Source organism: Lepus europaeus, chromosome 23 (genome assembly GCF_033115175.1).
Source record: "Lepus europaeus isolate LE1 chromosome 23, mLepTim1.pri, whole genome shotgun sequence".
Lineage (NCBI taxonomy): Eukaryota > Metazoa > Chordata > Mammalia > Lagomorpha > Leporidae > Lepus > Lepus europaeus.
Genome location: NC_084849.1, coordinates 22,051,139 through 22,078,375, shown reverse-complemented (window position 1 = coordinate 22,078,375; position 27,237 = coordinate 22,051,139). Strand labels below are relative to the sequence as shown.

Genomic DNA, 27,237 nt, shown 5'->3' with positions numbered 1-27,237 from the left:
GGCGCCTATATGGGATGCTGGCACTGCAGGCAGCGGCTTCACCCACTATGCCACCGTGCTTGCCCCTCTGTTTCTAGTTTTGACAGCTGGGGAAGGGAGGGGCAACACCCCCCTTAAGACATGGAGAAAACAGATTTTCCAAAGTTATAATATGCAAATATCATCTTTACAGTCCCCAGTGGTACCAATTCAACCCTCTTGGACTTCTTTTCCTACAAATTTTGGCAGTTAGTGATTCTCACACATTCCCTCCCAAAAAGACTTTGCTCACCACCCAACACTATTCAAGGTGTGTTCCCAGACATTATGCCTCATCCATAGCACGGCCGGCATGTACCATGCACTGATGGCAGGAGGAACGGGAGAAGGTACGTGAACATAAAGGGTTGTCTAAGAGTCTCCGGAAAGAAAATTGACTGTGGCCAATCTGAATCACATGTTGCCTTCTCTCAATCAGTTCCCCTTCCTCTGAACCGTACTTTGTTTGAAGTAAGCAAGGGGCAGGTGTTTGGCCTAGTGGTTAAGATGAAGAGGGCCTAGCTTCCAAACCCGGCTCCAGCTCCCGGCTAATGCAGACCTTGGGAGAAAGGAGTGAACTCAAAGTGACTGAGTCCCTGCCACCCCTATGGGAGACTAAGATTGAGTTTGAGGGTCCTGGCTTCAGGCCAGGCCAGGTCCAACCATTGTCAGCATTTGAGGAGTAAACCAGTAAGTGAGAACTTGTTCACTCTCTTTCTGAGTGTCAATAATTTTTTTAAAGTATGAATAAAAAGATTGAACATAAATTATCCATTCCACTGATCCCTTCAAACAGAACCAAATCAAAAATGTTATTTTTTTTATGATCCCAAAAGTAGTTTCTGCATCATCTTCGCTTCACATCAGCGGTGTATTTAGAAAACACTCCCTTCCCACCGAAAGCTCTCTAATGACCTTACACCTATTTTAGACAAAAGCTCATTGGGTTCTTAAGTATACAAAGACAACTGTCTTTCCATTGTTTCTTGTGTTCCAGATTAAAGATGCTATCAATCAACTCAACAAGTGAAAGTACCCTGCCTCTGCGGGCCACTCTGATCCATGCCCTGAGGGCTGAGAAAGCCTGCAAAGGGGCTGGTGGGTGTGGAGAGTGGAGAAGACTTGTGGTTCCACCTAGCCAATGGCCAAGTCAATGAAACTTTGCAGAAAAAAAAAAAAAAAAAAAAAAAAGCTACAGGGCCAGTCATCAGAGCTGAATTGGAAAAGCCGGGTTGGAAAAGCAAATTGAAGCAAAATCTTATCAACAAATCCCCCAGGAACCAGACCATGAGACGGGCACGGACACCATCTGGGCACTGTGGGGAACAAAACGGTCACCACCTGCTCCCTCCGGCGAGGTGGCGTTTGTACATTCTCAAGGACGATGAGGTTCTCATGTGGAAGAGACCAGAAAAATTAGGGGAAATTAGATAAGATTAAAACAACAGTTGAAGGATAGCACAAGGCCACACAAGATAAATTGTCAGATGGAATGAAGCTGTGCCATTGGGTTTTATGTGAAAACGACTCCAGGAACTCTTTCTCCAGGTGGCAATTAACATTTCAGCTCAAATTCCCCCCAAGAAGAGAAAGGGAAAATCCAGGGAGTGAGGGAGCAGCACTCAGCAGCATGATTCAATGGCTCCACCTGGCACCAGGTATGTGCCAGTCGAACCCAAAAGCACAAAACTCCAAGCCAGTGGCTCTGCAAAACACAGCACATCTCTTTGCTGTAGCTGTCAAGTTTGTTCCAATGGCTGGTTTACCTCACGCTCTTTCCCACAAGACTATGAACTCCTTGAAAACGACAATTCTGTAGCAGCAACAGTCACTGATGCTAACATGTTGAGCACTTACTGTACATTTCAGATATGTTAGGGTGCTTCAAAAAGTTCTTGGAAAATGGAATTAAAAGTAAGTTTGGGGACAAGGGTTTGACCTGCTGGTTAGCTAGGATGCCTGGGTTTGAGTCCTGACTCTGGGCTCCCAGTTCTAGCTGTCTGCTAATGCAAACCCTGGCAGGTAGCAGATGCTGGCCTCAAGTGATGGTCCCTGCACCCTGGATGGAGTTCTCTGCTCCCAACTTTGTGGCAGCCACTGCAGGCATTTGGGGAGTAAATAGCGGATGGGAGCTCTTTCTGTCCCAAATAATTCTTTTCAAAAGAAAAAAGTTTATTTAGGTGCAAAAAAAAAGCTTTGCCACCCATGCATAATTTCTCCGTAATTCACATTTTTCATGAGTTTTTTGAAGTACCCTCTTGTACTCACTTCATCCTCATAGCCCTCAGAGGTACCTGCTGTCCATCCGCATTACAGATGAGGAAACAAATTCAGAGAGGTCAGCAGCCTGGCCAGGGGATACAACTGGAGTGCAGATGCAGGCCTGTCTGGCTCTAGGGCTGTGCCCTCCGCCACCGCAGGCCTCTCACGGCAGGAGTCTGGTCAGCTCTGAACTCTCATAATGCAACACATAGTAGATTTTAGCCTTGAAAAAAGAGGTGTTTTTTTTGTTTTGTTTTTGTTTTGTTTTTGCCTCTCTGTCCTTCCTTCTTTCCTTTCTTTGGCTCTAAGATTAGCAGACAACCACTGGGCTTACCTGCCTCAAACTACCTAATGGTGAGGCTGTAAAAACAGGTGGAGGGGCCGACACTGTGGCTAGCAGGTAAAGCTACGGCTTGCAGTGCCAGCATCCCATATGGGCGCCGGTTCCAGTCCCAGCTGCTCCACTTTCTATCCAGCTCTCTGCTATGGCCCCTGGGAAAACAGTAGAAGATGGCCCAAGCCCTTGGGCTCCTGCACCCGGGTGGGAGACCTGGAAGAAGCTCCTGGCTTTGGATGGGCATAGCTCCAGCCATTGCAGCCATCTAGGGAGTGAATCAGCGGATGGAACACCTCTTTCTCTCTCTGCCTCTGCCTCTCTGTAACTCCGCCTTTCGAATAAATAAATAAATCTTAAAAAAAAAAAAAAAAAAAACAGGTGGAGCTCTATGGCCAGCTTCTCCAGTCAGTGGCTGTGTTAGCCCTCCCCGCACTCTGGTGTCCTCTAAAAAAACAAAAAACCAGCAACACAGGGACAAAACCCCTTATGGTTCAGATTCCTCCTGAGGCTCGAGAGAGACAGCTCGTGTGAAATCCCAAGGACGGCGTCTAACACACAGCATTCCTTCACTGAGACCTGTCATCAGCCACCTCTGGGACCTTCAGCCCCAAGGGCTTTCATGCAGCAGGAGGCAGAGCCAGCAATGATGGGGGAAGCCATGAAATGGTGCAGGCTCCTGTCTGCTGGCCCAGGTAAGGAACAGCAGCCGACAGCTCAATAACTTGGATTGTTTCACAAGCAGAATGTTTACCTGGGGTCGGTGCTGGGGAAGCCACTGTCTTCTGTTCTATCGTTTGTTTTGATTGGTACAGAGTTTCCTTCTTTTTCTTAATGGTTTAACACATCTACATCGTGGCTCTGTTTTTCCCATCCCTAACATCAGGTCTTTGATTCTCTATTTCTTTCAGCCAACAAGTCTGGCAGAGCCAAACGGAGTGAGCCAGCAATGATCAGGAGAGAGTCCTGTCTGAATGTCCTGCCCCAGCTACGACGGTACCTGAAGGTATGTTCTAAATCACCAGCTGCGGATGCCCCATCGACATGCGTGGGCAGGGCAGACCACCATGGCCTGCTCATCCATAGAGGGACACCTCCACATACACTGCCCGGGTCTCCACACTGGCCTGGAAGCTTTTAGGCCAGCCATAGAACAGATTCCTGCACGCCAAGGAGAAAGAAAAAAATAATAATAATAACACCTCAGCCTCTGGAAAGTCTAAAGATGAACAGATGAAAACCAAGGGGCTAACAGAAGTGCCTTGAGCAATCTCAAGCAGACAGAATGATACAGAGAGGTGGCCATTACAGAAGAAGCAAAAGGAAGGGTCAGCCGTGTGTGTGTGTGTGTGTGCAGCCAAAGAGCCTTCGCTAAAGCTGCAAAGGAAACAAAAATAAACCAACAGGATAAAAGGAAGGCTGTTGCATGTGGAAGAACTTTTGCTCTAGTTAAAAAGAGAGAGGGAGAGAGAGGGAGAGAAGAAAAGAAAAAGAAAGCACACACTGAAATGATCTAAAGCTGCCTATAAATATTTGGGAACATCAAAGGCGGTCCTGTTAAATTAAAAATGCTGTCACACAGATAGGAACTAGCCTCTAGCACTGCCAGCTTCAACATGTGAGCCTGTGATCTGAGGAGCGAAGGCTCAGCTCCTCAAGAAATCTGATTCACTAAAGAAAAAAGCGAACAAGCAGTTGAGTTTTAATAAGGGCATTAAATACCTTAGGAATGAGCTAATTAGAGTTTAACTCTTTCAAGATTGTCTGAGCTCTTAAGAATGCTGTAAAGTAAGCTCCCTGCAGAATCTAGTTAAATCGGGCTCGAAACCTGCAACGTGAAAGCAAAGCATGAAGGTAGCACCTCAGGACTTCAAAGCTGGCAAATCCCACCCGGTCACTGCAGACGTAAAGGAGGGGAGGCTATCGGAGAAGCGTGTTGTGCGGTGAGGTTAGGGTGCTTATGTACAGGCTCCTCCCGCCCCCCGGTTTAGACTAGCAAGAACAACCTCACTTTCTCATGCCCAATTCCTTCTCCTCGGCGAGTCCTCTCTTCTCCAAGACGCTCTGAGGAGACACAGAGTGTGCCCAGCGGGAAGCCCTACTGACCTCACTCACTCACTCACGGGCCATACAAGAAACTAGGCCTGAGCCTCCCAGACACGCTCAAGGTCACCATCAGGAGTCACCCAACAGTTCCTGCACGCATGCTGGGTCAGAATCCCAAGGAAACCGGGAAGTATCCCCAGCTAGGAAAATTCCATCGGGACAGCAAATCCTTCCTCTGGCCTGGCAGTAGGAAGGCGCAGAGCCCTCTGAAGGCACCCGTGCACCTCCACAGGAGCATCCTTCCGCCCCCCAGCTGCAGGAATGTGGCCCAAGGAGCTGCACAGCGCAGGAAACCACCTCCATTCAAGGCGAGGAATGCACAGCCCAGTCTGGATGGGGGGGTGGGCAGGGAAAGGGGGGATTTAAAAAAAAAAAAAAAACACTCTAAAGCACTCCAATCATTCCCATTTTTAGAAAAACTCAATGTGTCTAATTTGGGGGGTTAAGATTAATAAAGTGTTTGCTTTGGCAAAATTGCACCCTGGATCAAACCGAGTGCTGAAGTCACTTGTACTTGACATAGGTCCCACATAATTAGGCCCCCAGAGCACAGCACAGTGTATCATGGCACTCCACGTGCCCTGGCTGGATCCAGAGGCGCAATCAACCACCCTGTTTTCCTTTGGAGCACTCTACCCGTATGCAGGCCATGTGGCTTCGGGGACAACAGGCGGGCTGTCCTAGAAACATGCCAGACTCACAGTTCCTGTCCAGCTGTGCATGTGTGTGTATCTGTGGGTGCACACGTGCCTGACTGACAGAGCTCAAAGCCTGGACAATGATCTAACTGTAAGGAGCAGGGAAAGGCAGGTGAAGCCGCAGCAAAGCACCGCTCCCACCCCACCCATGAAACAGCTGAAAGAGGGCACTGAGAGCCAGGGAGGAATGAACAGCCTGAGCTTCCTGCAGAGTCACAGAGAGGCAGAGGCAGAGAGAGAGACAGAGACAGAGACAGAGAGAGGTCTCCCATCCACTGGTTCATTCCCCAAATAGCTGCAATGGCCAGAGCTAGAGTGATCCAAAGCCAGGAGCCAGGAGCTTCTTCCAGGTCTCCCACACAGGTACAGGGGCCCAAGGACTTGGACCATCTTCTACTGCTTTCTCAGGCCATAGCAGAGAGCTGGATTGGAAGTGGGGCAACCGGGACTCAAACCGGTGCCCACATGGGATGCTGGCACGGCAGGCAGTGGTTTTACCCACTATGCCACAGCACTGGCCCCTCAAAGATATTTTTAAACCCCTGTGAAGTAATCTCTTCTCCATGAGCAGCACTTTCAGACTCTTTAACCTTGATCAGCTACCAGTTTAGAATACATTTTTCCAAGCATTTGGGAACCACAACATAAACGCTAGGTGCACGTGAGGACCATCATGAATTTATGTGCATTCTTTTCTTCACTCCCATCCACACTGAACACAAGCTGCATGCTGTCAGTGGGGCGCGCAATCCTCAGCACCGGTCTAGGCAGGGTTTATCTCCATGGCACAGACGAAGAAACTGAGATGCAGAGAGGAGAGCCACCTTCCCACAACAGGTAACTGGCAGAGCTGGGATCAAACCCAGGCAGTCTGGCTCCAGACTTGGCACACTGCTGCCTCTCTCATCATCAAAGAAAACGCAGAACCACTTTGTTCTGCGAAGTTTACAACTTGCTTTAAGGAACCTGGCGAACACGGGATATCCACGTACAGAAGTTGAAAAAAGCTCCCAACAGCCATTCCAGTGTTGGATGGCACATAAGCCTCCTCCCGACTCCTCTCAAATGCAGCTGGCTAAAGGTTTAGTTGTTGAGAACTAAAAAGAACTTACACCCAAAATCAAGTTATGGTCCAAAAGTTAACTAGAAGGAATACATGTCATTAGGTATACACAGAGAGGGGCCAGCTTCTGATCCAGCTCCCTGCTAATGCTCCTGGGAGAGCAGTGAAATATGGCCCAAGTGCTTGGGTCCCTGCCACCCACTTGGGGGCCCTGGATGAAGCCCCTGGCTTCAGCCTGGCATAACCCCAGCGGTTGCAGCCATTAGAGGAGTGAACCAACAGATGGATGATCTCTCCCCCCACTCATAAAATGGTGGTGCAAATCCTGCCCCACAAAAGGCCTACCCATTAAATTATAAAGTACCCCAAGTTTGAGGCCCCTGTGCTCCAATGAGTGCACCCCCTATGAAGAGCCAGCACCAAGGGGAAAAGCAGCCACAGCAGAAGTCAAGGATGTGCGTCGTAAACTTACACAACCCCCTTAACCGGTTTCCTAAACTTTACACACAATTTTAACATGGCGCCCTGGTTTTCGAGGAAGGGACTACTGAAGCCAGAAGCAGCAAATCAGAAATGCCGAGGGAGAAGCGCTGGAGAACCACTTAGGAGACGGGCAGCTCCTCAGCCAGCAGGAGAAGGAGCTGACTGTTGAGGGGCCATGTGCATCTGTGTTCATCCTAAATCCACAGTGAGATGCATTTGCAGGGGCCAGCCTTGTGGCATAATGGGTTAAGCCGCTACCTGTGATGCTGGCATACCATATGGGCGCCGGTTTGTCTCAGCTGCTCCACTTCTGATCCAGCTCCCTGCTGATGTGCCCGGGAAAAGCAGCAGCAAATGACCCAAGTGCTTGGGCCCCTGCATCCATGTAGGAGACTTGAATGAAGCTATTGGTTCCTGGCTTTGGCTTGGCCCAGCCCTGGCTGTTGTGGCCATCTGGAGAATGAACCAGAGGATAGAAGATCTCTCTCTGTCTCTGCAATTGCCTTTCAAATAAATAATGAATTTTTTAAAAAAGAAAAGAAAAAGCCCTATTTGCAACAAGCAGAGGCCAGGTGTCTTGAGAAGGGGTGGTTTTTGTCACACACAGAGACCCTCTGGGCTGCAGTGGGGAAGCAGTGGGAGATTAAGACGTTAAACTGCCCTGAAGGAAGTCAAACTCTAACTTCCAGGTCAGCAAGTGAAGACTAAACTTGTGGCCGCCGGCCTCTTCTGAAACAGTGTGTTTCCATTCAAATGAGTGGGTGATGAGGCTTGAGGACAACCCTTCCACAACACCAAAATGCCTGGGCTGTTGAACGTGGACAAGCAGCAGCCTCCAGGGGCAAAGTTTTCTTCTGTTAAAGAGGCAAAGGAACAGTGGGTGGTGGCCCACAAATCCCATCCCGCTCTGCCACTGTGGGCTCCCATCAGGCTTACTGTTCTCAGGACTGATCAGTTCCCTCTGACATTTCCCTGCATGAAGCCGAGCCCTGCAGAATCAGTCACACAGGACCTCGTTTGCAAAGGGGCAAACAGCATTCCCGCATAGGGTGCCAAGCACGTATCACTTCACATCCATCCCAGTTGTGCGTGCCAAAGCCTGAGAGCATGGCCTCCTAAGTCCCACTTACAGGTGACAGCCCCCATCACTGTGGCCTTTGCTGGTCTATGAGTATAGGGACGGGTAAGGAAAGGCCCTCTTGGGGTGGAGAATAGGAAGGAATGAAGAAAAGGATGTGGGGGGCTGTGGTGCAGCAGGTAAAGCTGCCTCCTGTGGTGCTGCCATCCCATGTGGGCACAAGTTTGAGTCTCAGGGGCTCCACTTCCGATCCAGCTCTCTGCTATGGCCTGGGAAAGCAGCGGGAGATGGCTCAAGTCCTTGGGCCCCTGCACCTGCGAGGGAGTCCTAGAAGAAGTTCCTGGCTCCGGGCTTTGGATAGGCCCAGCTTCAACTGGGGAGTGAACTAGCGGGAGGAATCTCTCTCTCTCTCCCTTTGCCTCTCTGTGGTTCTGCCTTTCAAATAAATAAATCTTTAAAAAAGAAAAGAAAAGAAAAGGGCCCGGGAGTCCCTGATTCATTCCCACCCCTTCTTTCCCTACTCTCTCCTCTAATCAGCCACTGTGAAATTGGAGTAACTTGGAGAGGCTGGCAAAGTTTGGGAAGAGGAGTTTGTAATATTAAGATACAGATTCCCTGTTTACCCTTCAGCAAACAGGGAAGACATTCACACAGGAAAGGCTCACCTTGTAACTTCCACAAAGTGTGCAAAGGAACAGTTAAGACAGACATGAAAAAGAATAGTAAGAAAACGAATTGATGTTACCCAACATGCAGTAGGAATTCTCGGATTTTCCACGACACCTTTTTGCAGGGGCACATATGAGAAATCATTTTACTTGGAATATCCAAAGCTATTCTGCCCCTGCCCCATGGCTGCTTTAGAGCCTCCCCCTTCCAAAAACAAGGTTGGCATGACAACCCGAGCACCAGTCACTGTGGTCCCTAACCACATCCGCGGGGCCTGGCATGCTGAGACGTGTGCCAACTCTGTTGTCTGTAGGGCACTCCTGGCCACAGTACACAGCAAGCTATAATCAAGTCAGAAACCACCGTATTCGTATAGAACTCGGCTCAACATAAATATTCATTAAATGTGAAAAACCTATGGTGATGCAATGTTGAGACTGCAAATTTAAACACAACAGTCAGGAAGTGCAAAAATTACCACTGCCACTGGCACTTGAACACACATATGGCACGTTTAATACCACAAGCAATATGTGTCCTAGAGATTCAAACTAGTGACACCAAGGCTTCCAAACTACATAGAATCTGTTCCTCTAATACGCAGGGCAAGGATGACATTGGCTCATGGGCACTGGAACATTTTGGAGAGGACATGCCATGGAAAGACGGCTACCGACACCCTCTGGCGCAAGTGAGACACCAGACATCACAGGTAGATTCCAGAAGATCCCCATGCCAGTGCAGTGGCTACTGTCCCAGACAAACAGCAACAGCAACAAAACAAACAATAGAGCTTCAACAAGCCGCCATGTACAGAACAAGCAATAATTTAATTTCCCCAACACTTAACAGTGGACCCCCTAAAAATATAAACATGAATGGTTACTAATTCGAAATCTAAAGATCTTCCACACACAGCCTGCTCGCCTCTTTAGAAATGCTCCTGCAGTCCTTTCAAACTCTGCTTCCCACCCAGCACTGACTCACATGACCAAGGCCCACACCAGAACTTCTAAAGAGGAAAAAAACAAATTAAAAATCAAGGAAGCAATACGGTACAGATATGGTTGTTTCTGGTGGTCATCCTGGAGCCACATATAACTTTTGCTGTTCCTCCAGCGCCACCCAGAAGCTGGCACTGTGGCACAGTGGGTTAAGACACAGCCTGCAGCGCTGGCATTGCGTATGGGTGCTGGTTCAAGTCCCACCTGCTCCACTTCTGGTCCAGCTCCCAGCTAAGGGTCTGGGAAAAGCAGCAGAAGATGGCCCAAATGCTTGGGCTCCCGCTACCTACATGGGAGACCAGAAGAAGCTCCCGGCTCCTGGCTTTGCCCTGGCCCAGCCCTGGCCGTTACAGAGTGAACCAACAGATGATGGAAATCCCTCTTTGTCTCTCTTCTCTAACTCTGCCTTTCAAATAAATAAACCTCTTATTTATTAAAGGGACACCCAAAATATTATACATATTTTAATAAAACACAGCCCCCAAAGTCGAGGGTCTGGCTATAACGTTCTCTTCTCCAGTACAGTCTGAACAAAGTAGCCGGGCAGTCGCCCCCAAGCTGGAAGAGAGAGGTGTCATCTCTTCATCCTACTTTCTTTCTCTAGACACCCTGGAGACCACAGGCAAAGGTACACCATCTGGAGAGTCTGCTCCACCCCAACTGCTCGGAACAGCTCTCGAATGCACCGTATCTCAAAACCACTTGTGAGTAGCTGCTACCGTCACAGAGGGTGCTCCCTCAAAAAGCCGTATTATCCTTCTGGCTGCACTAACACCCCCTGACCATGGTATCCCAAAGTAGCAAGATCCAGAAGACTTTCAGGTCCAGTAAATATGTGAGAGCCTTACAGGCAAGGCAGCTGCTGGGTGGAGTGCCCTGGTTCAAAGGAACGTGCCACGGTGGGGCCGGGAAACACCTGATGGGTGAGATTACAGGTTTGGCTGCAGGTGGGAGAGGCAGGGATGAGGGGTCAGGAATGTGGAGGCACAGAAACGTATTTCAGGGGCCGGCGCTGTGGTGTAGTGGGTAAAGCCGCCACCTGCAGTGCCGCCATCCTATGTGGGCACTGGTTCAAGTCCTGGCTGCTCCACTTCTGATCCAGCTCTCTGCTATGGCCTGGGAAAGCAGTAGAAGATGGCCCAAGTCCTTGGGCCCCTGCACCAGCATGGGAGACCCAAAAGAAGCTCCAGGTTCCTGGCTTCAGATTGGCACGGCCCCGGCCGTCACAGCCAATTGGGGAGTGAACCAGCAGATGGAAAGCCTCTCTCTCTCTCTCCGCTTTTCCTTCTCTCTCTGCGTAACTGACTTTCAAATAAATAATAAAATCCTTAAAAAAATAAATAAATAAATGAACTTATTTCAGAATGAAAAGAGAAAGAGGTAGCAAAGTCCAGGACTCATTCAGGGCAGGAACACACAGGCCCCTGTCCCACAGGCAACAGTGAAGCCGAAGCGCCACCAGGTCACCTCTTTATTTAGCTTGGTAGAAACAAAGATTTTCATCAAGGGACTGAAGTGATCAGAGGTTGCTCTGGGAAGATGAATCTGGTGGGGAGGGCGGAACTGATGTGAAGAAAACACGTGAAACAGGAGATGGCCTGGGCGGCACTGGCAGGAAGAGGGAAGGCAGCAAGGGGCAGAGCAAGTCAACCATCGTGTTGAGGACACCGCCATTTCCCTTCCAGCAGCCACAGGCTACCTTGATTTGAATTTTCAAACAGCTCTGCGAGTCAGGGAGTCAGGCTTGCAACATTCTTCACATGCCATTAGCTGTCGGCTCACCACCTACTCCAAGAACTGAGGCACTTTCTGAAAAGATGCCAAGTCTCTGGGTACCCAGTGGATATTCCAAAAACTGCACAAAGGTGTTAAACACACAATGTCAAAATCTTGTAAGGAAAAGTATACAATTAGGTACAGAGAAAAGCCTTCTAGGTGAAACATGAGACAAGCGCTGGCAACAAAGGCCAGTTGGAGAGCAGATGCCCTTCTAGGGCAGAATCCAGCTAACAGTCACCCCTGGTCGGAAGGATGAACCAAGAAAATGCGAGTGGACTTCCAAAGTTCACGGAGGGGCTGGCGCTGTGGCACAGAGGGTGGAGCCACCGCCTGCGGTGCCAGCATCCCATATGGGCGCCGGTTTGAGTCCTGGCTGCTCCACTTCCAATCCAGTTCTCTGCTATGGCCTGGGAAAGCAGCAGTAGAAGACGGCCCTTGGGCCCCTGCACCCGCATGGGAGACCTGGAGGAAAGCTCCTGGCTCCTGCTTGGGATCGGCGCAGCTCCAGCCATTGCAGCCAACTGGGAAATGAACCAGCGGATGGAAGACCTCTCTGCCTCTCCTTATCTCTCGTTTAACTCTGACTTTCAAGTAAAATAAATAAATCTTTTAAAAAAAAGGTTCATGGAAAGAACACAGTGCTGTAGTGTTGGGGGTAAAGCTGCTGCCTCCAGCACCGGCATCCCATACAGGCACCGATTCAAGTCCTGGTTACTCCACTTCCGATCCAGCTCTCTGCTATGGCCTGGGAAAGCAGTAGAAGATGGCCCAAGTCCTTGGGCCCCTGCACCCAAGTGGGAGACCTGGAAGAAGCTCCTGGCTCCAGACTTTGGATCGGCACAGCTCCAGCCATTTTGGCCATTTGGGAGTGAACCAGCAGATGGAAGATCTCTCTCTCTCTCTCTCCCTGCATTTCAAATAAATAATCTTTTAAAAAATTTTTAAATTTTTAAAAAGTTCATGGAAAATGGAATGAAAAGATGAGGTTATTCTGGTGCCAAAATTTGAAATCCATGCATTGTTTTTTCGTAATATGTTTCCTGAAGCCCCCTTGTGTAAATAAAAGTATGCCAGGCACCCTAAAGCCCCAGGCTCATGGAAGACTTTCTGGAACTCAACAGTCAAGGTGGATGCTCTCCTAGAAGGACCACCACCTGGGAGCCAAGACTGACACTCAAAGCCCAGCTTCCCTCATGCAGCAGCCCAGAGTCCTTTGGCTACACTTTCCACATGTGAAAAACAGCTGAGCCAGGGCGTTTTCAAGGTGCCCTTCGGCTCAAAGAGCAACTCTGGTCATTGAGAAACCAAGGAGCAAAAAGAAAGAAGAGGAAACAAAGATCTTTAGGAGGCCTTGGGACAAACAGCCCCAAGAGCTAAGCCTTCAAAAAAGACCAAGAGAAAATGGAAGCACCTGCCCCAGAGAACAAAAGCGAACTCTGGTCACACCAGGGCCAGTTTGGCTCTGCCCGGGTGCTCGTGGGATGCACCGGGGGACATCTGATAACACAGGATGGCTGAAGGAGAAAGGAGACTCACCTATTGCCACTTGAAAGGCTTTCAGTTTCAGAACTGCTGGGGATAGGAAACACCGCAAACTCCAGTCCCTGCCGGGACCAGCATTCTGTCAATGCGGGAAGTGAGCCAGGGCAATGCAACAAGGACCCGTGACCTGGGGGGTCCACGCCCCTTCTGAGGGGACAGCTGCTACTCCACTACCTATGGCAGGGATGTAGACCCCAGGTTGGATTCTTGTAATTTTTCAAGAAGAGTCAATATTTATGTAAAATTTCTAGATTTTTAACAGTGATTCCACAAAAATACCTGGGAGCTGTTTTTGGCCTAAGGGTTTGCTCCTTGGCTCCACTTGTATCTCTGCCCTCCACCAACCGACAGTGTCATTCTGAACTCAAGGACAGTTTACTCGGCCTTGTGGGACCCAGGCTGTTCGTAAGCAGAGAGCCTGCTCTGTGGGAAAGAGGCAGGGCAGAAGGCAGCAAAGGCAGCGGCACCCTCCTGGCGGCAATCTGCAGCTGCTGTGCTCACAGCACAGGGGTTCCTAGCGAGGGGGCTGCTCTAGGCCTCCGAGCCCCGCCATCTGCCTGGACAGCCCTGGGGCTCTGCCCAGAGCGCAAGGACAACCCGCTGCTCCTGAATCACGCTCAGCTATCCCCACAAGGAGGGTGGCCACACAGCACACCAGGGACCTCTCCCGCGAGGCTGACTTAGTCACAACTTGGATCCTCATAGAAGAGAAATCAGCCAGTATTTCACCATTTCCTAAATACCATGTAAGCTTTCACTTTTATGTAGTCTGTTGCTTTGAAGAAACAGAATCTACTCATTGTGCTGGCTGGCAGGTAGACACATGCAGGCTAACCTGGATAGGGGAGTATAAACTAGAATCTCAGTAATACTTCTAATAACAGAAAGTATGAAACGTTACAAAGTCACTTAAAAGGCTTCAGAGTTTTTAGTAAGAGCTACTCACAGCAGACAAAAAAGATTATAAGCACTAGTTTGTTCCAATTTTCTTTGAAATCCCTGTAAGTTTATAGGAAAAACAAACAAGGAAAGACATTCCAAAGCACAAAAGGTTAGAGCTACCTGCAGATAATGGGATTTTTATTTTCAATTTTTTTTTTTGTTTTCAAAGTATTCTGTTATAAATACACATTACTTTTACAAGTAAATAAATAATTTGCAGATGATTTATTTGTAAAGCAAAGTTCTGATCCTGCCTACAAGTAACGTAAAATGAGTTTATTCTACCATTTTTGCCTAAATGTCAAGATGGGACCTCAGCCAGTGATGCAGTGACCTTTGGCTTCAGGTGGCCCAAATTCAACCCCAGCCTTGGGAAATGACTTAGATTCTCAGCCTCAATTTCCTCCACAAAGTGGGGCTAACTGGAGGCCCCGGATTTGTCTGAGAGAAATCAAATAACATCTGTGAAGCACAAACAATATCACAGGTGCAGAAAATCCATTTTTTTTTTATTTTTTATTTTTTAAGATTTATTTTATTTATTTGAAAGGCACAGTTGGGGCTGGTGCTGTGGTGTAGTGGGTAAAACTGCTGCCTGCAGTGGCGGCATCCCATATGAGTGCTGGTTTGAGTCTCAGCTGCTCCACTTTCAATCCAGCTCTCTGCTATGGCCTGGGAAGGCAGTAGAAGATGACCTAAATCCTTGGGCCCCTGTACCCAAGTGGGAGACCCGGAAGAAGCTCCTGGCTCCTGGCTTCGGATCGGCACAGCTCCGGCCATTGTGGCCAACTGAGGAGTGAACCAGCAGATGGAAGACCTCTCTCTCTCTTGGCCTCTCCTTCTCTCTCTGTGTAACTCTGACTTTCAAATAAATAAGTAAATCTTTTAAAAAGAAAGAAAGAAAGAAAAGTTGTATTTAAAAAAAAAAAAAGAAAGGCACAATTAGAGAGAGAGAGAGGGAGGGAGCAAGTTGATGGGGAGAGAAAGAGTAGAGAGGGCAAGAGAGAGGGGCAGGCGGGGAGAGAGAATCTTCCATCTGCTGGTTTACTCCTCAAATGGCAGCAAAGGCCAGGGCCGGGCCAGACTGAAGCCACAAGCCAGGAACTTCTTTCAGGTTTCCCATGTGGATGCAGGGGCCCAAGCTCTTAGGCCATCTTCTGCTGCCTTCCCAGGTGCATTACCAGGGGGTTGGATAGGAAGTAAAGCAGCTGGGACTCAAACTCATACCCATATTTGATGCCAGGCAGAGGCTTTACCCACTCTACCACCACACTGGCCCTGAAAAGAGTTTTTTTTTAAATATTCATTTATTTATTCTCTAAGAGTTACAGAAAGAAAGGGAGAAACTTCCACCCACTGGTTCACTCTCCAGATGGCCACAACGGCCAACACTGGGCCAGGCTGAAGCCAGGAGCTTCATCTAGGTCTCTAATGTGGGTAAGGACCCAAGTACCTGGGCCATCCTCCACTGCTTTTTCTAGGCCATTAGCAGGGAGCTGGATTGGAAGTGGAGCAGCCGGTACACTAACTAGTGACCATATGGGATGCTGGCACTGCAGGCAGCAGCTTAGCCCACTACACCACAACACTGGCCCCTAATACACTGAGTTTCTAAACAACCAGATCACACTGGCTGCCAGAGAAGAGAAGGGATTCATATCCAGTCTCACAATACATCTTAAGCATAATAAAAATAAAGCACTCTCCTTTGAACCACAATGGGCCATCTGACCTTATTCTTTTCACACTATCATGTATCAACAGAACTGCTAAAAGTCAGATTTTAAAACACTTCATTCAAGCTACAAACAGAACAAAGAACCTCTACTCTTTACCTCCTTCCTCTTCGGTTTAACAGGTATAAAGGCACATCTCCATAAAGGAGTTAGCAGCTTTAACCTCAAAGTTGGGAAAGCCAGAATGCTCCAACCCATGTACTGTGTCAGGACACACAATGGGATGCCCAGGTCTAAACTGAGCACCAGTATCCTATCAAGTAGGGCACATCCCACTGTAAGATAAGTGCTTGCTGTCTGGTCCCCTACACCCAGACACCTGCAGGTAGGAACCAACTCTTACTGTGTCCGCTGCCTTGCCCTGTGCAGAACCTGGTGGATACAGAGCACCACTGAATGCCCACCAAGAGAAGCAGCAGGGAGAAGCCAGAGCTTTGGTTTCTTGCAGCCTTTTAACCCAACAATTAGGAAAGAAAGGCGATAAACACGGGACACGGCCGCTCCGGAGAGGGCCAAGCAGTCTCCCGACAGTTCTGAAAAGTCGACCACAGCAGGGAGGTGCATCTCACACCAGAACTCTCTTGAAATGCCACAACACCACAGCCATCCCGGCATTCCCAACAGCCAAAAACAACGGAAGTACCACTCAGTGACACTTGGCATTTCAAGACACTGTTCCCTCTTCCCTAACTTGGCAGGTTGGCTCTTCATGCAGGCAAGCTGGAGTGAGCCTTCCATGACAGGGAGGGGAAGGAAATCTCTTCAAGGGAAGGGGTTTTCTCTGTTGAAATTATAGATTCGCTTTTGGGTCATTCATCCTGGGTTTAAACCCAACTCAACCCCCAGCTCACATAACCTCATCGCAAGAAAAGGCCAAGTGAAGTGGGCTTGTGGAAATGGCTGGACAGCACGGTGGTGCAGTGGGTTAAGCTGCTGCCTGCGATGCCAACATCCCATATGGGCGCTGGTTCAAGTCTTGGCTGCTCAACTTCGGATCCAGCTCCCTGCTATGGCCTGGGAAAGCAGCATAAGATAGCCCATGTGCTTGGGCTCCTGTACCCACGTGGGAGACCCGGAAGAAGCTCCTGGATCCTGGCTTCACCTTGGCCCAGCCCTGGCCATTGTAGCCACTTAGGGAGTGAACCAGCAGACAGATTTCTCCAATTCCTTCTCCCTCTCCCTCTCTGCCTTTCAAATAAATAAAAACAAGTGGCGGGACCAGCACTGTGGTTAAGACTCCACCTGCAGTGCCAGCATCCCATTTGGGCACTGGTTCGTGTCCCCGCTGCTCCACTTCTGACCCACTTCCTGCTAATGGCCTGGGAAAGCAGTGGAAGATGGCCCAAGTGCTTGGACTCCTTACCCTCATGGGAGACCAGAAAGAAGCTGCTGGCTCTTGACTTTGGCCTGGCCCAGCCCTGGCCATTGTGACCACCTGGGACCAATGGATAGAGAACCTCTCTGTCTGTCCCTCTGTCTATAACTCTGCCTCTCAAATAATCAATAAATAAATATTTTAAAAAGTAATTTATTCAGTTAAAAAAAAAAAACAGAAATGACTTAGAATCAGACGGGACAGGTTTGAATCTCAGCTCCACTATCAACTTGCTCAGTGACCGTGACACCTAACTTTACCCTCCTCTGAAAACATGGCAAATATCATCTACCTCGTCCATTAAATGAGGGCAAAACACTGTGCTGAGTGCCTGCACATGACAAACCCTTGAACATTAGTAACTATTTATAAAAGCTCTGACAGAGAGGAAGACTGAGACTCAAAAACCTAAAAAAATAATTAGCGGATAAAAGCAAACGCTTCAAGCCAAGATGCAGTAAGAATGCCTAGGAATCCTCAATTGCACACCTGATCATGATCCATCCTCCTGCGTCTGCCCTTCCCTGGTACACTTGGCAGAGGCACAGCTGGGGATGACAGGAGGATTCTGAGCCTAGAAGTCAGGAGACCCAGGTTTTAATCCTGGATCATCTCCTCTCACCATGTGGCCCTGGGACAAGGCACTTTACTCTCTGGACTTCAATCTTTTTATATAACACATTGAAGGGGTACTTCTGGTTCTTTTGATTACAAAGATTGATTTAAATGCCAGTTTTGGCCACAAACTACAAATTCACATTCTCCAGACTTGGCAAACGCCATGAAGAAGCTAAGTTTCCCACATGGCACACATTCAGGTTAGTGATGATTCTGATGACATTATTCTCAGGCAAACTCACAGTTCAAGTGTCTTTCCATCCCTAACAGCTGTCCATCTGAGGGTTTTCTGACTACTCCAGTGTTTTATCCAGAAAAGAACACCTTCAGATTTTTATAACGCCAAGTACCCTGCCTGGACGCACACACACACACACACACACACCCCAGTGTCAGGCAATCTGGTATTATCATACCAGCAAGTCTACCAGAACCAGGGAAAGACCCATCCCTTCTATCTAACCAAGCAAGTTTCTGCTAATAACAACTCAAAAGGAAAGATAACCATGGATTTTATTAGTCAAGCCAAATGAAGTTCTTATCAATCAGTTCAAACCCACAAAACCCACTGCCTGCCTGATATCCACTCTACATCACTGACTAAATAAGTATCGAGTACCTGATAAGCAGCAGGCACTGAGGACTTGGGGGTGGATCCAGGGATGAGCAAAACCAGACCTGGCTCCATAGGCTGCAGGTCCACAAGGAAAGGTGTAGGACGCTGCTCTTAAAGCATTTCAACACCAAGGGGGGGGAGGGTCTATCTCATACCTCAGTGAACACATTTACACTCTGCTCCCCTACTTCCTGCGTTCGTATCATCCTTGCCTTCCTGCACTTCCCTATCTAAACGCAGAAAAAAAAAATTTTTTTTTTTTGACAGGCAGAGTGGACAGTGAGAGAGAGCGAGAGAGAGAAAGGTCTTCCTTTGCTGTTGGTTCACCCTCCAATGGCCACCACGGCCGGCGCACCACGCTGATCCAAAGGCAGGAGCCAGGTGCTTCTCCTGGTCTCCCATGGGGTGCAGGGCCCAGGCACTTGGGCCATCCTCCACTGCCTTCCCGGGCCATAGCAGAGAGCTGGACTAGAAGAGGAGCAACCGGGACAGAATCCGGCGCCCCGACCGGGACTAGAACCCGGTGTGCCGGCGCCGCTAGGCGGAGGATCAGCCTGTGGAGCCACGGCGCCGGCCTGAAAATTATTTTGAATGATGATTTTCTTACTGCTTCCAAGGATGGGGCACCACTAGATGAGATAGATGCACAGAGGCCAAGGACTCGATCTTGTGGGGAAACCCTGCTGGGAAGGATTATCATTTGTCTCCCTGAATGTATGAACTCCCAAAGAGAACAGCAATGCAGCACCTGGTACTGAAGGGAGCTCAGGTAAACGTCCATCATGTGAGCACGCTCAGCAGAGGCATGCGAACCCGCATACTTCCTCCCTACAGCTCTTACCAGCCTGAGCCTCACGCCACTCCACAGAGTTCTTAGGGATGGATGACTGCTGCTACTCATTTTTAGCAATGAATGACTGGTACTGGCTGAGAGCTCTCTTCCCCCTGGGAGAGGGGGAGATATCGCAGAGCCCTTCAAGGGTCTTCTGTATGTCTGGAAAACAAAAGTAGGCCCAGTGCTGTGGCCCCCTGCAGTGTCAGCTTCCCATATGGGCAGCCCGTTAGAGTCCCAGTTGTTCTACCCAAGCCAGCTCCCAGCTAATGCACCTGAGAAGCCAGAATAGGATGGCCCAAGTGCTTGGGCCCACGCCACACATGCAGACCAGGAAAAAGCTCCTGCCTCCTGCCTTTGGTCTGGCCCAGCCTCAGCCATTGTGGCCATTTGGGGAATGAATCAGCAGTGGACGATCTCTCTTGGTCTCGCCTCTAACTCTGCCTTTCAAATAAATTTTTGTAAATGCCCAAGCACAAAAACATGTATGTAATTTCAGAGGTTCACAGGCTAAGAACCCTGATATTAGATTGTTAAAAACTAGTTTTGAGGCCGGCGCCGTGGCTCACTTGGCTAATCTTCCGCCTGTGGCGCTGGCACCCTGAGTTCTAGTCCCAGCTGGGGCGCCGGGTACTAGTCCTGGTTGCTCCTCTTCCAGTCCAGCTCTCTGCTGTAGCCTGGGAGGGCAGCGGAGGATGGCCCAAGTGCTTGGGTCCCTGTACCCTCATGGGAGACTGGGAGGAAGTAGCCGGCTCCTGGCATTGGATCGGCGCAGCGCCGGCTGTAGTGGCCATTAGGGGAGTGAACCAACGGAAGGAAGATCTTTCTCTCTGTTTCTCTCTCTCACTGTCTATAACTCTCTCTCTCTGCCCCTCTCTCTCACTGTCTAACACTGCCTGGCCAAAAAAAAAAAAAAAAAAAAAAAAAAAGCCTAGCCTTGAGCCAACATAGGGGTGCTGGTTCATGTCCCGACTACTCCACTTCCAATCCAGCTCCCTGCTAATGGCCTGGAAAAAGTAGAGAAAGATGGCCCAAGTGTTTGGCCTCCTGCCACCTACATGGGAGACCCAGATGAAGCTCCTGGTTCCTGGCTTCAGCCTGGCCCAGTGTGGCCCACTGTGGCCATCTGGGGAGAGAACTAGGAAGATCTATTTGTCTCTCCCTCCCTCTCTGTAACTCTGATTTTCCAAATAAATAAATCAAAAACAAAAACAAAAAAAAAAAAAAAAAACCTAGAATTAGTATCCAAGTCCTAATCAGATCAGTTCTATTCAAACAACAGGGGGGCCAAGAAAACCTGGGTTTCAAGCTAGGCTTTATCATTCATTAGCCAGGTAAGTTCAAGATGTCAACTTGCACTCTCAGATTCCTCTGTAAAATGGGTTAACAATAGTCACTAATTTTATGTTAATGTCAGGATGAGATGCGCAAACAAGCCTGGCATAGTACCCTGAACACAATAAACGCTCATAAGTGGAAGCCATCTTCCCTTTGGTCTACAGACTCCTCGATCATCTCCCACTCCCACCTGCACCCCTACTCTGAGTGTACTAGCAATTCTGAGACCTCAGGGAACAAGAGAAATCAGAGCCCTGAGAACGTACAAGGTCACAAAACACAGCCCTACTTTCCCCCTAGTTCAAAGGCCTGGTTTTAACCTATGAAGGCCACACTGACAAGAGAGTCGGCAGTCCCCTTCTGTGTAAATCCAGGTCAGCTGTCGGCACACAATTGGTCTATTAGGCCAAGTCAATTTTTAGAGGCAGGCCTGTTAAGTGAACTTAAAATGGAGATGAAAAGAAAGTGTTTGATCAAGTGTTAAACTGCAGAAACAAACTGACAGGGACACAAGACAGAGGAATTAGTTCCCTAAAATTATTCTCTGTGATACCTTTAGTTAACATGGGCTATGCAAGGGCCGCCACACCCACCACCGCAGCTCTCTTCACACGCCTAGAAGCTAGAGGAGCTGACTTGGTTCTTAAATGTGCTCAAGCTTTCTTGTGTGTTCAAGTCCATTCAACACTTAACCCAGAATCCAGAAAGGCTGCTTGCAGAGAGCCTGCCATTCAAATTCCTCCTGCAATGAATTTCTCAAGCATTTCCAAATATTTGACTTCAAGGGGGGAAAATGCATTTCCACTTTAAAACAATCTTTCATCTCTAGCAATGCAAATTTTCTTTGTTTAACCAATCCACATACCACTAGCCAGTGTTTAATCAGGCCTTTATTTAACATCATCAGCCTTGTGGGTTGCACAGCCAAGTCTCAAAGTTTCAGATAATGATCTCATTAACAGCAACAAATTGGCTCAATGATGAAATATGTATCAATATGTCTAAGAGCCCTTTAAAGTCCCTCCCTTTAGAACTACAGGAGATGTGTAATTAATTCCTCCAGCATTCACGCTGTGTGCCTGACACAAGCACATGGGCTTCAACACTGTATAAATAAACAGGACAATAAAGGTAATTCACAGCATTGCTTCCCCACACATTGTTTTCACTGCAACTTTCGCAAATGGAGATGGCAACAACAAAAATTTTTCTTCAGACAGACTACACCGGTGACCTTGTGATAATTATTTAAGCCTGAACTGCATAAAAGGAGAATGAAGATTCCGGGTGACTAATCCCAAGGTTGGAATTACTATGTCCCCCCCACCCACCAAAACTCTCACTCTCACTCTCTCTCTCTCTCACACACACACACACACACACACACACACCTAACCAGCCAGCCCTCCCACTACTCTAACCCAAGCAAATGACTGACAAGCTCTCTTACCAGACTACAATAAGGTACCTACTGTATAAACACAGACAACACACACACACACACACACTTTCATTAGCACATAACAGGGAGAGAGAAAAATCAGTAATACAAACCAACTTCTCACCTTGGGATTTTTTTCAGATTTATCTATTTATTTGAAAGGCAGAATTACAGAAAGAAGGAAGGAGAGGGAAGGAGAGAGAGAGAGAGAGAAATCTTTCATCTACTGGATCACTCCCCAAATGGCAGCAATCGCCAGGGCTGGGCCAGGCAGAAGCCAGGAGGTTCACTCGGGTCTACCTCATGAGTGCAATGGCTCAAGTACTTGGACTATCTTCCAATGCTTTCCCAGGTGCATTAGCAGGGAGCTGGACTGGAAGTGGAATAGCCTGAGGCTCTTACCAGCACCCATAGGGATGCTGGCGACATCATAAGCAGCAGCCGCTTAACCTGGGATTTCTTAAGGGAGAGGGACTTCCAAGTAGCATTATTCCTCCCTTATACCATGAATAACATTGTCAAGAATTCCATTAGAAAGAACAGCAGTGCTACAGTGCTAGGATTTGGCTTTCAAGGAAAATGAACTCTGCTCTGAAGACCATAAAACATCAAACAGCAAATCACGCAAAGGGTTTTTTTTTTTTTTTTTAAGACAGTAAATAGAAGGAAGTTTTGCAAAGTTGAACCAGAGTACTTATAAGACATGATTAACCTGAAGCCTAACAATGAATGCTGTATTCCCACCAGGCAGTCCTAAAACATCAGCTTTCTTTACAAAACAAAACAAATAAACAAAACACCACTTTTTCAGGGCTAGCCAACAGGGGCCACACCAGTTCCAACAATCGGGTAGTATTCGAAGAACTAATAACACATGCCAGCCTTTGTGTACACACACACACACTCTCTCTCTCTCCCTCTCTCTCTCTCTCTCTCTCTCTCCTGAAAACCACACTGCACTCCGTCCACCGACAGGTCGGCCACTACAATCAAGCTATTGCAGATACAAAGTGCACTGAGCAATGACTGTTCAAGACAGCTCAGATAAACTCACCAACTTAACTGCACTTACAAGAGAATTAGGACACCTATTAGTGATTGCTTAACAGGTAAACTTATTAAATACCATTTAAGTCATTTTTCTTTACTTAGCAATTGTTGACTCAATTTTTTTTTTCCTTTTTGCCTAGGCTAATGGACTACAAAAGAGTTAGATAAGCACTTCAAAAAGTTTCAAAAGAGAATAGATTCCTTCTGCCAAATTCACACATTATCTCTACTCACAAGGATAAAACAGTTACAAATGGTGTGTTTAAACTGCTAATTTTGTATTAAATGGTGAACCCGAGATTATCTCCAAAGCATAGCACTGCTTAGAATGGATAACTCAGCTCACCAGACAAACTACTGTGGAGAAGGAGTACAAGTGAAAACACTGCAAAGAATCCCTAACTTCAATAGTTTCCTTCGAAAAACCAAGCACGCTAAGGTATCAGTTTTGTTGGTTGGTTGGTTGGTTGGTTTTTGGAAGGCTGTAAATGGAACATTCCTAGAGCCATCAGGGCACAGCAGGAGTCTCGGAAGAGAGGCCCTAAGTCACAAGGAGCAAACAATTCTTGAAGGCCGTGGTAGAAATGTTTCAGATTGTCTTAAACTGAAGACTGTAATTATAACATCTTGGGGAGGGGGGAGTCCAACAGCCTTTAACAACATTTGTAGTCACAGGATGCCGTCAGCGTGTGTTTCCCTTCTACTGACCAGGCGGAACTTGAGATGGGGACAGGAGCCCTGTCAGGAGGCAACAGGTACCTCCTGCAGGTTGTAAAGGCACACCTCTCGGGGCCAAGCCGCACAGCGCCAGGTCCTAGGCACGCAGAGCTTCGCGTCTGCACCGGGGAGGAGGCGAGGAACGCAAGCCAAGAGGCTGCGCTCGCGCTGGACTGCTACGCGGTCGTTGCATACAACCCCCTTCTCTTCCTTGGTTAACCCACCCAAGAGCAAGGCGCAGAAGGTCCACAGGTTAGGCCCTGCAGCCATCGGGTCACCCCGAAAGGTTCAAAGACAAGCCAACCATTTCAAAAACGCCCCCACCGCAGGCGCGCACAGTGCCTGCCCTCTGCTAACAAGTTGATAAGATCATAACCAAAGAAGCGGGAAGGCATCTACCCAGCTAACCATCCGCAAAGGCTCCAGCGCGCCCAGCCTAAAGCTCTCCCTGGCCAGTTTCCTTTGGAATGCAGACTTCTTTTCCTGCGGAGCAAGGTGGAGGCCCTGTCAGTGAGCGACCCAGTCTCCCGAGTTGAGGCCTCCGCATTCGTTGTCGGCCAAGGGGCGGCCAGGCGGTCTCGCTCCCACCCTCCGTAATCCCAGGCGCGCAGCGAGGGGCTTGCCTTCCAGCGCCACTCCGGGGGGCAGGCACCCCGGATCCCCACTTCTCGGCCAGCTCCGCCCTCTCCCCTGCCTGCTGCTGCCGGCCCGGGGCCCCGCCAGAGGGTCAGCGCCCAGGTGAGGCGGGCGGCAGGTTCCAGGGGAGGACGTGATGTCGTGCAGCCCCTCAGACAAGCCCCCCAGTCGCTCCCAAAGAGAGCGTGCGCGGGTGGAACGCAAAGCCGGAGACCCGACACCAGCCGCCCCATGCCTTCGCCTCCCGTCTTTTCCAAAGTTGGCACTCAACAGGTAGTTCCCGGGACTTCCACCTGAGACAGCCAGGGACGCCCCGCCGGCTGCGGGGGGCCGCCGGGCGCGGGCGCCGAGTCCACGTCTCCCGCCCTCCCGCGCTCCGCACCCGCCGCAGGTCGAGCCCCCCACGTGCGCTCGCCTCCCGCGGCGGCGCCCCGGAGGCCGCGTCCCGCCCGCGGGGAGGGGATGCCGCCCCTCCCGCCCGCCCGCCAGTCAGCCAGCCCGCGGCGGGGTCGGCGGGCGCAGCCCCCGGAGCCATCTTGTGGCGGCGGCGGCGGCGCGGGGCCCGGGCGGCGGGGCAGCTACCTGCACGATCTCGCCCTCGGCGCTGAGCGTGGCCCCGGCCCGCGAGAAGCGGCCCGTGAGGCCGGTGGTGTAGGTGGTGTAGTCGCCGCTCGGGCTGGACTCGAACAGCACCACCTCCACGAACGCCGTCTCCTTGGCCCGCGCTGCTCCGGGCCCCGCGGCCGCCAGCAGCAACCCGAGCAGCAGCGGCAGCGGCGGCGGCGGCGGCAGGCGGCGGCCGCGGGGGCCGCGGGGGCGGCGGCGGAGGCGACGGCGGCGGCGGCCCGGGGCCCCTGGGCGCCCGCCCGAGCGCGGCCTCATGGTCCTGCGGCGGGAGGGCGCGGAGGGCGGGCGCGGCCGGGCATAGTCGCGGGCCGGCGGAGGACCGAGCGCGGGCGGACGCCTCACAGCCCCATCGCGGCGGCGGCGGCGGCGGCTTTGTGGGTCGCAGGCTCCGCTCGGCTCCCCCGGCAGTCGCGCCGCGGCCCTTTCATCTGCTCCACGTGAGGGGTTATCCCCGCCCCGGCAGCGTCGTGACCCGCTCTCCCCTCCCTCCCCGCGCTCCGCCGCCGCCGCCGCTGTGGGGAGCGGGAAGGCGGGGCGGGCGCGCCTGCGGCGAGAGGCGGCGCCCTGCGGCCGGGCACGCCCCGCCCCCGCCACGCCCCCTCACTTTCACCACGCCCCCCTTGCCCCAGCTCCGCCTCCCGCCCGCCGTCTACGCTCCACCCCATCGGCCTCGCTCCGTCCCTGCCGGCCGCCTTGCCCCGCCCCCATCGTCCTGGCCCCTCCCCCTCCTGCCGCCTTGCTCCACCCCAAGGTCCTCGCTCCGCCCTCTCCAAGCTCCTTCACCCCGCCCCTTCGTTCTCGCCCCGCCCCCTCGGCCCCGCTCCGCCTCCGCAGCGCTCCGCCCTCGGCAGCCGACATTTCTCCTCGCGGTTGCCAGAGTTCGGCGGGAATGGGGACCACAACCTGCTCCGGGGCACTGCGCATCCTCTCGGCGTCCTGGTCTGGTTCGGTCGTTAGGACGCGGCTTCCTGCCCCCATCCACAGCTCCGAGGAGCTGGGCGCCCGCCCTGGGCCCTCCGCTCCCACCCCCCACCTCCCCAGGAGCGAACGGGAAGGGCCCCACTTGCAGCTCGGCCGAGCGAGGACGTGTCCGGTTCTCGCACTGGTGCCTCCTGCACTCTCCACGGGAGGACTGGGAGGAGACCTTGAGCAAGTCTTTTGGAGCCCAGTGGAGTTCGTTTTTCTGCAGCCTCGGAGAACAGCCCCCACCTCCACCCGCCATGCGGAGACTTTGTCCCACCAAGTGCAGAAAGCTGGAGGGGTCCAACACCACCGCCCTTCATGCACAGACCCTTGGTTGGCAAATGAACATGCCTAAGGCACGTGCCCAACGTCCCAGGGTTCCTGGCCACCCAAAAGATAAACTTTTAATTCCCCGCCCCTTTTAAGAACACTCCTTCTCCTTCCTCACGTAGCCCTCCATGAAAATGGAAATCCACCTCATTTCCTCCGTGAATCTTGCTCTGACCAAAATGACTCTGTTCAGATATGTGCAAATATTTGGTTAGGATGATCTGCTTCGACTGACTACCACACCCAAAATACTAAAAAGACAAAAAAAAAAAAAAAAAGAAAGAAAGAAAAACTCATTGAGAATTTTCTTAAGTAAACAACTCACTAAGTTTGCACTTTAAAGTAGGAAAAAATATCTTCAAAGTGTGGAATAAAAAATGCACTTGAGAAACATCCACAGTTCTGAGTCACCACATTTGGACCACTGGGGACTTCTGCTCAGGAGAGAGACACCCAGAAAAGCAGACCTCCGGAGAGAGTAGCTCTTCCGATTCTCCAAATCCAAGCCTACCCATTGCTAACTGCACCTGGACACCACGCCCACTCCAGCATGAGGCCCCCACCCCCACTCCAGTCCTTAAGGGAGAGGGCAACCACTACACCCGATGCGTGACACTTTGCAGTGTTTAAAACCAAGGTCGGGCAGCCATTTGGCACAACAGTTCAGGTGCTGCTTGAGGCGTTTGCATCCCGTGTCAGAGTGCCTGGGATCAAGTCCTGGCTTGGCTCCCAATTCCTGCTTCCTGCTAATGCACACCCCGGGAAGCAGCAGGTGATAAAGTACTTGGGGTCCCTGCAACCTAAGTGGGAGATCAGGAGGGAGTTCCCAGCTTCTGGCTTCGGCCAGACCGAGCTCCAGCCACTGCAGACATTGGGAGAGTTGACTGGCAGATGGGTGATCTCTCTCTCTCTCTCTCTCTCTCTCTCTGTCTCTCTCTTCCTTTTAAATAAAAAAAAAAAAAAAAAATCAAGGTCACCAT

The 27,237-nt window shown here is 50.3% G+C and overlaps 1 protein-coding gene across 2 annotated transcripts in view; it reads right to left on the bottom strand.

The window, feature by feature from the left end:
* The window catches only part of ZNRF3 (zinc and ring finger 3), a 169,668-nt gene extending 144,449 nt beyond the window's left edge, over positions 1 to 25,219 (bottom strand). Inside the window, exon 1 of one of the 2 annotated variants that reach the window (XM_062182304.1) lies at positions 24,920 to 25,219. In XM_062182304.1, coding sequence (XP_062038288.1) covers positions 24,920 to 25,219 — 300 coding nt within the window. The remainder of the gene's footprint in view (positions 1 to 24,919) is intronic. The other variant, XM_062182305.1, reaches the window with a different exon arrangement.
* Positions 25,220 to 27,237: the final 2,018 nt, after the last annotated feature.